The sequence below is a fragment of the Microcaecilia unicolor genome, chromosome 13 (assembly GCF_901765095.1).
Source record: "Microcaecilia unicolor chromosome 13, aMicUni1.1, whole genome shotgun sequence".
In the NCBI taxonomy this organism is placed as follows: domain Eukaryota; kingdom Metazoa; phylum Chordata; class Amphibia; order Gymnophiona; family Siphonopidae; genus Microcaecilia; species Microcaecilia unicolor.
In genome coordinates, this window is record NC_044043.1 from 54072404 (window position 1) to 54085975 (window position 13572).

The following is a 13572-nucleotide window of genomic DNA, read 5'->3' on the forward strand; positions in this document are numbered from 1 at the left end:
GGTGTGGTGGAGGCGGGACTGGGACGTGTTATCAGCTGAGGAGAGATGGGCGTCTTTAGCTGATAATCGAAAAAAAAAAGGCATTTTGACCGCGATTTTGGGTCACTTTTTTTGGACCCTTTTTTCTCACGAACAAGTCCCCAAAAAGTGCCCCAACTGCCCAGATGACCACTGGAGGGAATCAGGGATGACCTCCCCGGACTCCCCCAGTGGTCACTAACCCCCTCCCACCAAAAAAAACCCCACTTTAAAAACGTTTTTTCCAGCCTAAATGCCAGCCTCAAATGCCGTACCCACCTCCATGACAGCAGAATGTGTTCAATCCTCTCACAGCCTTTCCCTGGGTCAGATGTGGCTCTCGGGTGCACTACAGGGTCACATCAGCATTGCATTGTGGTGGGTGTAGGGTATTGGGCTCCGTGATTTCATTAGCTTGTGTTACAGTCTCACGGTGTTGGTAGTTGGTAGGCTCTTCTTCCATGGTGTTTTTCCCCCTGCCTACTGGGTCAGAGTGTGCCCTGTTGTGTTTCCTGTTGTAGTCCATGCGGTAGTGGCCATTTTTGTAAGCCAGTTTTAGTTCCCTTTCCTGTGTTAGCCAACTTAGTTCTTTCCTTGAATGTGGCTGAAAGAGGGCATTGTACAGCATTCTGCCAGCTCTGACCTACTGCTAATCTTAGTACAAGGGAGACTCGTTGCCAGTGGGGCACAACCTCTGATCTGCAGTTAACTGTGAGTAAACGCGGTTATTCCAATAAAGGACGTTTTCGGAGAGATTAGTCTTCAGGTGTCAACTGGTGTGCCGATGTTATACAGCAGCAACAAGTCCTAGAGGCCTGCGTGTATGCAGGTCCCTGGAGCACTTTTAGTGGGTACCGCAGTGCTCTTTAGCCAGGTGGCCCCAGGCCCATCCCCCCCCCACCTGTAACACTTGTGCTGGTAAATGGGAGGCCTCCAAAACCCACTGTACCCACATGTAGGTGCCCCCTTCACCCCTAAGAGCTATGGTAGTGTTGTACATTTGTGGGTAGTTGGTTTTGGGGGAGGGGGGTTGGGAGCTCAGCACCCGTGGTAAGGGAGCTATGCATGTGGGAGCTTTTTCTGAAGTCCACCGCACTGACCTAGGGTGCCCAGTTGGTGTCCTGGCATATCAGGGGGGCCACTGTACTATGAATCCTGGCCTCTCCCAAGACCAAATGGCTCGGATTAGGACGTTTTTGAGCTGGGCGTTTTTAGTTTCCATTATCGCTAAAAAAAAACAAACGCCCAGCTCAAAAACGTCCATTTTTTCGAAAATACGGTTCGGCCCGCCCCTTCACGGACCCGTTCTCGGAGATAAACGCCCATGGAGATAGGCGTTTGCGTTCGATTATGCCCCTCCACGTGTGTCTGGTGTTTGTAATGTTGTAAAAGTTTATACAGAGTCACAAAGGAGAGGGTAACAGCATACAAAAGTCAACAGAAACACAAAAGGCAAACACTGGGCCTTCAGGAAAAGAGAAAAATATAATCCTTACACGGGACACTGAGAGGGAAGGCTGGAGGCGAGCCAAACTGAGCCGAGCCTGCCACTTTCAATGACGCTGCTGCGACTTCAGGTAAAATGGAAGGAAAGGTGGGCTGTTGTGGGAGAAGAGGGCGGGCAGGTGAGGGCCGGGGTTGAACTGTAACTCAGGTGCTTAAAAGGGAGGCAGATGGTGGTGGGGCGAGTCGCTGGACAGGGAGGGGAGGGTAGAATCGCTGGACATGGATTGGAGGGGAGGGAAGAATTGCTGGACATGGAGGGGAGGATACGTAGAATCACTGGACATGGATGGGAGGGCAGGGCAGGGGAGGGGAGAATCGCTGGACATGGAGGTGAGGGCAGGGGAGAGATGAGAAATAGCTTAGACGAGAGCCTTCCTAGGGCCCATTTTAATTTTGGAGAAACGGGCTTTTTTTTGCTTGTATAATATAATGTAGATGAACAGAAGAGAGGGAATCTAAAGCACAGAATACCAAGCCAAATGAAAAAAAAGTTTATTACAGGATCTGACATGGGCCATACTTCGGTGAAGCGCCTGGGTCAGGCTTCATTCTGTTTCTGTGAGTCTGACATCCTGCACGTTGTATGTGCAGGACATCAGACTCAGAAACAGAACAAAGGAAGAAGAGGACCTCGTCTGGCGGGGGTTGGGGTCCCCCGCCAGCAAAGGTAGGCGATGGCGACGGAGGGTTGGCGGCAGGAGGGGGGTCGAGAGGGCCGTGTTTCGGTGCACAAATGCCTGCCTCAGGGGTCAAAAAGGTCCTATAGGTATAAACAAATGAGATCAATCGAGCAATCAGGGTGTATTTCCTGAATGTGCCATGTGAATGTTGTTTTTCCTCGTGTAAAAAGTTGAAGTTACTTCCTGCATCCAAGCTGTGTTTAATAACCGATGCGCTAGGGTATCCTCAGCTTTTTTGCATGGAATTACACCCTGATTGCTCGATTGATCTCATATGTTTATACCTATAGGACCCTTTTGACCCCTGAGACAGGCGTTTGTGCGCCGAAACACGGCCCATGTTGGGTCATCTTTTGGAATAAAGGATTACATTTTTCTCTTTTCCTGAAGGCCCAGTGTTTGCTTTATGTGTTTCTGTAAACATTTATACAACATTCTGTTCTATCCAAGGTTCAAGAGGGGATTGTCTCTCCGTGTTCAGGTGTGAAGCGCTGAGTGCGTCCGGTAGTGCTATAGAAATGATAAGTAGTAGTAGTAGTAGATTACAACCTTACATGCACAATAAATCACTTTATACGTAATCCCCCTAGAACCTTGGATAGTGCAGAATGTACATTTTTAAATAAATAAATATACACATGTAAATACTGTCTTTCTCAAATTAGGTTTTATACATGTATGCAATATAAATGCATGTATTTGCACATATAAATTGTGAATGGGGCTCAAAAATAAGGGCCATAGTCAGAGCTATCTCAGCAACAGTGTCATCGTTTTGTCCCTCTTAGAGCAATGTTTGATATGAATTTTCCCCATAATTTATCTCTACTAAATATCCTCCTTTGTATTTTTATTTTTTTTTTAGTTTAATTCAAGGAGTACTGGTGCTGTGCGCAAACATCCTGCACTGGTCACATGCAGAGGAGCACACTTCAGTTCTTGTAGCATTCGCTGTGGTTTTGGGATGGTTCGACATCTTGTATTATTGTCAAGGATTCAAAATCACTGGCATCTATAGTGTAATGCTCGAGCAGGTCCGTATATGCCTCCTCATGCTCTGATTGATTATTGACAATCTTATACCATTTAACTCATTCTGATAACTCACCACATTCAGAGGGTGATTTTATAATAGGATGCCTGGTTTAACAGAGTGAATAGGCACCTACTTGTCTTTAGAAAATAGGAGTGGAAGTGAAAGAAATTGTGCCTTGAACGCAGGCATGGATATTTACATGTGCTTGCAAGCAGTTGTAAATGTTCCCACAGAGAGTGTGTGGGTATATGAGGAGATTAACGTATTTTAATCTACCCACATGCAAACTCTGCCCATTTGCCTTTTGGCAAAATATGCACCTTCATGTCAACGCACATTCTTTTATATTAGTTGATCTTTTATAAAAGGCCTATTACACTCATCTGGCTACATACATGTGGCAAAGGACCTGATATTGCTGACCGTCACCGATGTTATCCCTGGAAATTTAGTGCCGGAGCTGGCGAAAACAGAGCTAGTTAAGTGCAATATTCAGCACTTAACTGGCTGTGGCGAACCACATAAAGATAGGCCTGACTTTTATGCAGTTACCTTAGTCAGTTAAGTGCTGAATATCGGCACTTAACTGGCCAAGGGGCTCTTTTACAAAGGCTCGGCAGGCTCTATATGTGTGTAGAGTGCACCAAAATGAGACTACCTCCAGGTGGCATGTCACTATTATGGTCATTTTGGATTTGGTGCGCGCCCATACTGCCGGGACAAATTATTGTTTTTATTTCCTACCGCGCACAGTGTTTCTGTCATTAATCGGCAGTTGGTGCGCACCGACTGGTCACCATGTGTGTAGCACAAGAGCCCTTACCACTAGATCAATGGATGGCATTAAGAGCTCATGCTGTAAATAGGCTCACACTGGTTTCAATTTTAACACAGGCCCTTCTTGCGGCCCATTTTTTTTTTAAACCCTTTTTCCTAGACACCAGAAACACACACCCATACTACTGCAGGCCACTTTTTGCCACAGCCTAGTAAAAGGACCCCCAAGTACTTTCTCTACCCCTGGAACACCCACAAAATAGCTGGTTTTGTGTTGGGTGCTAACTGGACATTTTCAGTGGCACTATCCAGTTAAGTGCTCCTGAATATGATCGGTTATTCACAAACACGCAATTTAACTGGACAGTAGCTGTTTCTGGCTGATTAAATTGCTTTGAATATTGACCCTAAAGACTTTATAAAAGTACCTTTCATTAAACATGGATATCATTTTAGGACAGGCAAACAGATTTTGATTATTCAGATACAGGTTTGAGCTGGGTCAAAGAAGGCTCACTGATCTATAATATCATGCACTGTCTAGAACGCTTGTTCAGTTGTGTGTGATCTTTTAAAAGGCTCAGTAAGTATCTGATGGATACTGGTGCATCATGAGATGTAGGTATAATTGCACAAGCTGCTGATATGCATGTTAATGCAGCCAAAATGAACTAGCAGGTAACAAATGTCAAAGAACCTAAGGAAAACAGAGTTACAATACCCAGTTCAATAACTGTTCATAACTCCCACATCATAGTTCTGAAGTCCTTCAACAAACAAGTATATAAAAATCAATGATACCTTGTGACTTCATTAAGTGTCCCATAGTTCTAGTCCAATGTGGAACACTTGGGGGGGGGGGGGGGGGGGGAAGTTATCAACAAGGGCTACCGTTAAGATGTGTTATTTTACTGTTAACCTCAGTGGTTAGTAAAATGGAGCCTGTGGTAAAACAGCACAAGTTAATAGTAAAGTAACATGTCATACTGATAGCTCATGTTGATAATACACCCCTTATCTACAGCACAAAGAAGAACGATCTTCTCCATGCAGTTGACTCCAAAACTCCACTCCAAACATTGCCTGGCTTGAGTTTTGTAGAAATGTCAACAGCTTCAAGGGCTGTACATCCTTAATCTTCACCTGGTAAACTCCATGTTTTGCCTTCTTATATAGATCTGCCTAAACAGAATCCAAAACACAGATGAGTTTAATGACATACACAAATGACCTAATCATAATGAGCTAATGTTAATGTAATTAAACATCTACTAAGCACAGCAAAAAACAATAGATTAAACCTTTTATAGAAAAGCATGGTATAATATGCTGAAGCATTCATTGAGTCCCTTCAAGTGCAAGGATTGCAATTCAGAAATCTAGTGCTGTTCAAAAAATCCAATACTACTTGGGTCCACAGTAAAGCACAGGATGAATACCTGTCCAAGAATGAGTTTTGATTTGCAAGTGTTGAACCAATGGAGCTGAAATATTGCCTGTCACAATTCTAGACGTGTTCAGCTTCCATTTTTGGAGATCCATGTATCTGTATTAGAAGACCAAATGTGGTGCTGCTTGCCAGCTGAAATTTCAATGAAATTCAAGTTGGGTGATATACAGAGTGTAGTTTTGGAATTGTCTGTATGCAGAAGATCATTCAGTTTTATGCTACCTTTTTCAGTAGTAGCTGAAGGTGAGTTACATTCAGGTACTCTGGATATTTCTCTGTCCCTGGAGGGCTGACAATCTAAGTTTGTACCTGAGGCAATGGAGGGTTAAGTGACTTGCCCAACATCACAGGGAGCAGTGGAACCCACCACCTGGATTACAGGACCTGTGCTCTAACCACTAGGCCACTCCTCCTCTAGTGAGAATCTCAAATATTTATTTATTTTGTTCACACCTTTTTCAGTAGTAGCTCAAGGTGAGTTACATTCAGGTACACTGGATATTTCTCTGTCCCTGGAGGGCTGACAATCTAAGTTTGTACCTGAGGCAATGGAGGGTTAAGTGACTTGCCCAAGATCACAAGGAACAGCAGTGGGATTTGAACCAGCCACCTCTGGATTGCAAGACCAGTGCTCTAACCACTAGGCCACTCCTCCTGATTGATTCTTATATGCAAAACATTAAATATCTATCTATCTTTTACAGGGCCAGACAAAAAAAAATAACCCACTACAGTTTTTTTTGCAGTTTGGTGTGAGACAAAAAAGTAACCCACTACAGATTTTTCAACAACTGCTTTGAATTTCAATGAGAAATTTGTACATACTTATTTAGTCATGAAATTAAGTATTACTATTAAACGTTTTATTATCTAAGCTATGGTGATGCTATTGACATTTTAACATTACTACCTAATGATTTTTTGCATGTTAAAAATGCTTGAGCTAAAACACAGTAAAATAACATCATTCAAATAATGCAATTAACAATGTTTCATAATTTTACAGTCATGACCTGAGGCAGGTGGATTGTGAAATTTGGAGGCCTCTTTCTCCTTCATTTCTAATACATTTTTATGAACCTCTGTAAAAAATAAAAATGAGAAATGTGCCCTTTAGAGTTGTAGCTGTGTACTGGAAAGTTTGCTCATTGTTTGCTATTTGCACTATGAACCAATAATTGCCACCATGTCTACAGTCTAAAGTTGATTGCATATAGCTAAGGAATGCTGGTTTTTCAGATGATTTTTCGAGATGTTCTGCGGTTCCTTCTCGTCTACTCCCTTTTCCTCGTGGGTTTTGGAAAAGGTAAGAAAGCAGTTCTCGTTGTTGTGATGATAAATAACCACCAGGTGTCATTGCTGTTCCAGTGATAGACCACAATTTGAAAGCACATGAAAGGGAATCCTATTAACCAGGCACTAACATTTATGGTCGTATTACATGGGTGAATGTTTAAAATACTAGCATATTAGGCATCCATGTGTATGTACCAATATTCCATCTACACGCTATTCTGTAAATACTTGCCTATCTTGTATAATGTGAACTTACAAGGGGGAGGGGCATACACATGGGTAAAGTATGAGCAGGACATAGGCAGAAGTACCACTTATGTACGTAACTTACAGATGGTTCAGTCGGGAAAGACTGAGCACTCTTTTTGAATGAATGCACCCTCTTTGCAATAATGCACACTCTTCGTACATACCACTAACTTACAAAGACAACAATTTAAATCTCAGTCTGAGTTTCTGAGGCACAGCAATCAAGCCTCAAAGTCCAGGCAACTCTCCTTCCTAGGGGTAAAGCCACTGGCCCCACCATATCTCTCCTCCAAATAACATTCAAACCACCCATATCCTATGGTTTATTAGGACCCATCCACCAATTTAGAGTGACACCTCAAAACATTACTCATACTCTGTTCAACTCCCCTCTCCCCGATCCTCAGTAATGTAAACCTCCCATTCATCAATCTGGGCTCACTTAAATGTCAGTTGAATGCACAACAGGAGCGAGCCCACTTTAGAAGCAACACATGTAAATCACATTCATCCCTTTCTTATGCCAACCCATACCCTCTTTAACCCACCCACATGGATCTTTACTCAGTGACACAAACCACCCCTGCTGATCCATCCCCAAATACTTAAGCACAGGGCTCCATTTCTGTTTAATCCTTTTGCAAACCTCTGATCTACTGTCCCTCAACAAGTCCAAGCTAATCAAAGGACTCCGTTCTCTAATCTATTCCCCTAAATTGTGACTTTATTTTTATTACATTTGTACCCTGTGCTTTCCCACTCATGGCAGGCTCAATGTGGCTTACATATTGTATACAGGTACTTATTTGTACCTGGGGCAATGGAGGGTTAAGTGACTTGCCCAGAGTCACAGGAGTTGCCTGTGCCTGAAGTGGGAATTGAACTCAGCTCCTCAGGACCAGAATCCACCACCCTAACCTCTAGGCCACTCCTCCACTCCACTTTCTTTCTCTCTCCACCTTGTTATAATTACCTGCCTGCTCTTAATCAATACCTGCTGCCCTTCAGTTTCTACCCCCTCCAGCAAAAAATATGCTGTGATCTTCCAGGAGACTAACCTCCAGCATACCTTCAATTGTAGAAACCCTCCATTGCAAAAATCTCTCAACATAGGGCAACTATAAATAGTGGAGTGGAGTGGAGGAGTGGAGTGGCCTAGTGGTTAGGGTGGTGGACTTTGGTCCTGAGGAACTGAGTTCAATTCCCACTTCAGGCACAGGCAGCTCCCTGTGACTCTGGGCAAGTCACTTAACCCTCCATTGCCCCATGTAAGCTGCATTGAGCCTTCCATGAGTGGGAAAGCGTGGGGTACAAATATAACAAAAAAATGCACCAGATTTCCCTTATCTCCACACTGCCTCCAACTTATGCTGAACATGTTTCTTTCAGTCACAGATAGATACAATGGGACAAGGTCAGACTTCATATGCCACATTTTAGTTGGTGTAAATGGATACACACAGGTTTAGGCGCTGGAATATGAACTAAACTTATTCTATAATCTGCACAAAATCTAGGTGCCGATTATAGAATACGCTTAGTTGGCACTGATTTCAGCGCCATTTTTTTAGGCGCCATATATAAAATGTCCTCCTAAGTGGCCAAGTGCTGACTCTGCCCCTGGAATGCTCCCAACATAGACAGATTTGAGTTAGGTGCTAACTGTGAATTTCAGTGGCACTTAGCCAGTTAAGTGCTGCTGAAAATTAGTGGCTAGCCCCAACCAAATAATTTAACTGGTCAACTGCCAGGGGTGTGTTCAGAGAGGAGGGGCATAGGCATGCCATAGGCGGGGCCAGCATTCACATGGGCTGCTTATAGAATATTGTAAGTTATACCTATAAATCAAGTTTCAAGTTTATTTATGTCTTGATATACCGCTCAAGAGCGAACTATCTAATCAGTTAACAATTAAAATTAATAAAATTCTAGTATGAAAGTATAGAAATGAACTACAAACATTGATAGGAAAGAGATAGTCAATAGTCAAGTGGATAGTGTTATAAAATTATGCGCAGAGGAAAAAAAAACACGCACATGCCTCAAGTAGCTTTTGACTCTTAATTTACCCGTAAACTTGCCCTGCACTGGGCGGACTAATCCTTTGAACAACTGTCAGATGTGAAAAACGTGTGCCATGTTGCTTTGAGGTCTATCTCTGTCTTGTGTTTGGCCTTATCTGTTTATGTTCTGTGGTATGATTACTCTTTTCCTATCGAATTATGGAGTTCCTTTTCACTTTCTGCTAAAAAATTTATTTTCATTGTAAACCATTTTGATTTGTCACAATTAGAAACGGTATAACAAACCTAAAAATAAATGATAAATTACTTTGAATATCGGCTGGTATATTTTAAACTTGTAATCTACTAAGATCAACTGTCTTTGAATCAATGGAATAGAAATGAATAACAAAAGAAATAACAATAGTATTAAAATGTTTTCAGATAAGATGTGTCACAGAATAATTCAAATATTTTTGTTGTGACTCTAGAGAGTGGAACAGGAATGAACTGATTTACTATCTGGGAGAGACATGAGGAGATGGAGGATGGGATTTCTTACCTTCAATTAGAAATAATGTTTTAATTGTTGTTCTTATTCTTATTATATAGTTGGGAAAAGAAAACAATAGCCATAGTTGTATATTTTTCACAAAAACTGTCCACCCTTCCCTGATTTGTGCAAGATTCAATAGGCAGTTTTAAACGTTTTTTTGAAACTCTCTAGAAGCTATTGCTGAGGGAAGATGTGACTTACCTTTTCAGCCCTGGCTTCCCTGACAGAGGAATGTGCCCAGGACGAGTCCTGCAGTCTTTTTGCCGAGTTCCCTACTGCCATATTTGAGTTGTTTAAACTCACTTTGGGACTGGGAGACCTGTCAGTTCATGTGCACTCCAGGTACCCCGCCGTGTTCCTGATCCTCCTGGTGATGTACGTGATACTCACTACTGTGCTGCTGATGAACATGTTGATCGCACTCATGGGAGAGACAGTCAACAAAATATCTCAGGAGAGTGAAAAGATATGGAAACTTCAGGTAAGCAGTAGCCCATGGATTCTGTATAGGCCACCCAAATTTGGGTGTGGATCCCAGATCCATATGTAGACTAATTAGTCAACTAGGCATTAACAATCAGTTACTTTCAGAATGCCCACGACCCGCCCATTCCACACCAATGCCCACACCCCCTTTTTAGCAGCATGCATTAGAATTTACGTGCACCACTTTACAGAATATGCTTAGCTTGTTAAGTAGCAATTTTTGGTGCTGATTGGCTTGTTGTGCACGCAAATCCAGAATATGACCAGATTTGCATGCGCAAGCTTGGTCATACTGTATAGAATCCAGGGGTTTGTGCCTAACTTTGGGCGTGAACACTTATACCTGCCAAAGGCTGGTATAACTTCTGGTGCCCAACTAATGGCAGTTAGCTGTGCAAATGCAGGTATTAGCAATTAGGAGTTATGTGTGGATCTGCCCTATTCCCTATTCTATAACATGCATGTCTAAATTTCATAGTATGTAATTCCAAAGTGGGCGTGGCCATGGGATAGGTATGAGCAGGTCAGGGCGTTCCCAGAAATTAGGCGCAATGTACTTATGTACTCATTAGTTGGGCACCAGAAGTTATACCAGGCGCAAACCCCCGGATTCTATATAGTATGACTGAGATTGCACACTCAAATCTGGTCACATTCTGGATTTGCGTGCCCAACAAGCCAATCAGCGCTGATAATTGCAACTTAAAAAGTTAAGCATACTCTATAAAGTGGTGCACGTAAATTGTAATGAATGCTGCTAAAAAGGGGGTGTGGCCATTGGTGTGGAATGGGTGGGTCGTGGGCATTCTGAAAATTTACCCGCAGGGTTATAGAATACATCTGCTCTGTGCCTAACTTAGGCACTGATATTTACACCGTTTTACTTGGTGTAAATGGATGCACCTAGAATTAGGCGCAGGCATGGCCACTAGGCATATTCTATAAACCCGCTAGACATCTCTATATATTAATTTGTCAATCTGCGTCCCTGGACGGCTGGCTGGCTGGGTTCGTAACTGTTTTGAAATGAGCTACTATGTAATCAGCTCACCTCCAGCCTTCCCTTCCCTCTGAGTGTCCCGCCCTCGCGGAAAAAGGAAATTACGTCAGAGGAGGGCTGGACGTGCTGGACGTCAGGACTCACAGCACAGATCAGCGAAGGTAGCTTGTGGCGGCAGCAGCAGGGGGGGGGTCAAAAGTGGAGGGGGCCAGGACTAAATCTGTGGGGGCTCATGCCCCCGTGGCCCCACCTAGCTACGCCCCTGGATGGAGGGGAAGGCAGGGGAGAGAGGAGAGTTGTTGAACATGGATCAATGAAGGGGAGGGCAGGACAAATGCAGGACATGGATGGAGGAGAGAGATGACAGGAAGGAGATGCACATGAAGAGCTGAAGCGCAAAGAAACAGGCGCGCAGCTATGAGCGAAGACCAAAAGGCCCTTGAAAGGGAACTACCCGCTGCAAGGAAAAGGTCCAGGGTGGTGAATATGACTGATCAGCAAAGAGGAAACAATAGAAAAAGAAACCCCAATTTGGAAAGGCAGAGAATTTAAAACAGAATGGTGATTAGACAATAGCCTTGCTAGGGCCCGTTTCATTTTTCGTGAAATGGGCTTTTTTTGCTTGTATTCTATAAACCTGCTAGGTTTATTCTGTAAATAATGCGTAAATCTAGGTGTGGTTTATAGAATACTCCTAGGAGGAAATTTTTTGGGCACTGATTTTTCTGACGCCATGTATAGAATCTAGTCTAAAGTGAGCAATAAGCTAGTATTCTGTAAAGAACACTCTAGGCAGATCATACTTTACAGAATACTAGTTTAAAGCGGATCATCCTGGTGCCTAACTGTGGGCTCCATTTATTGAATCTAGCCCTAGCTGTATAAACCCGGTCTGTTTGTATCAATGGCGACAATTCAGGAGACACAGACAACCTTAACCCGACGCATAGGAGCCAACTTTTCAAAATTATTGGGGGTGCTAACCCCAATGGAAATAACCCCTCCCTGGACACATACAAGGAATTTTCTCAATATTGGGGGTGCTCAAGCACCCACAGCACCCACAGAGTCGGCTCCAATGAACCCGAGTCACTGAGGAAAGATGTGAAACCCGCGGAGTCGGGTGCCACTCAAGGGTAAGCAGTCTTTTTGTAGCACTTGAATTCAGCATAGAAGCAGAAGCTCAGTTCAGAACTAAACAGAACCGCATTTTTCTGCACAGAGCCTTCGGCGTTTGTTGGACGCCGGGCTCAAGAGATAAGTCTACATCTTATTATATACCTCAGAGTATTTTTACTTTTTAAGATGTCTTTTTCTGTTTCATTTAGTTGAGCATTCTAGCTGGCTTAGTGACAAGTTAAAGTGTAGCCAGATTATATATGTTTGGTATGCTTGCACTTACGTTGAGCACTTATAGCACAATACACTTCACTTCACAGCTCCCAATGAAAGAAGTGCTATGCCCCACTAGAGAGTGGTTTAAACAGACTAACATGTGGGTGTCCAATTGTCTGAGGGAGCTCCTCCTATTTATTTTCACATTTTTTGTGTGAATCTTTTATTAGTACTTGTTTCCTGGTTTTTTGATTGACTATTCTTTTTACCAGTGAAATTGGGATTTTTTTTATTGAGATTTTTGGTATATCAATGCCTTTGGCATTTCAGTATGTGCAATATGTGCTTTGCGTATGTAACCTAATATAGTATATGACAGCAGAAAAAGATCTTTTCGCTCATTCATTTAGCACAATTATTCCTGCCCAACTTCTAAGGATACATCCCAGCTGCCAGGCATTGAATCTGACCACATGTAAGCTATCTCTTCTTGGACAGTCATTTAAAAAGGACAGAGAAATCACAAATGACAGGTTGCTTCTGGATTTCAGATATAACCCCCGCCCCCCCCCCCCCCCCCCTGTAAATCATAAATTAAAAGAAAGTTTTTCCCATGCACACCATTACAGGCAGCTTTTGTCTTCTTCTTAAAGTGTCCATGATGTCTCTACAGGAGTTATATAAAAAGACATTCCTAGCAGAATACCACAACTTGGTCACACAAGTTAAACACAGACAAACCCTCAACAAATATGAAACAGGGGACCACACATGAGTAATACAGATATGAAGGAAAAAGAACTGAACTGGAAACCTCAAGAAGTTAGACTCTGCATATAGAGCAATACTAGAGAAACAGAAACTGAACTACAAGATAACAGAGATATACATTTCCCAAAGCTTACCTATTCCAATTAATTAACTCAGAATTATATTTTTCTACCTTTCTTGCCAGAGCATTTTATTTTTCCCATTTGCTTTGGTACCATGGTCTCTTTTTCTGATTTTCTCTTAATTCTTTTGCCAGGGTTTTCTGTCCATTTGACATTTCTTCTCTCTCCATATCTACCATCCATCTTTCCTCTGCATCCCTTATCCAACCTGTCTAGTATCTCCCTTCTATGTCCCTGTCTCTATCCTCCTCCCATGTTCAGCATCTATCCTCTCAGTATCCCTACCT

General features: G+C 42.8%; 1 protein-coding gene across 1 annotated transcript in view; it reads left to right on the plus strand.

Annotated features, from left to right (window-relative positions):
* The window catches only part of LOC115482384 (transient receptor potential cation channel subfamily V member 3-like), a 74736-nt gene that overhangs the window by 43037 nt on the left and 18127 nt on the right, over window positions 1-13572 (plus strand). The window contains 3 exon segments of the mRNA XM_030222132.1: window positions 3070-3238; window positions 6707-6773; window positions 9781-10052. Coding sequence (XP_030077992.1) covers window positions 3070-3238; window positions 6707-6773; window positions 9781-10052 — 508 coding nt within the window.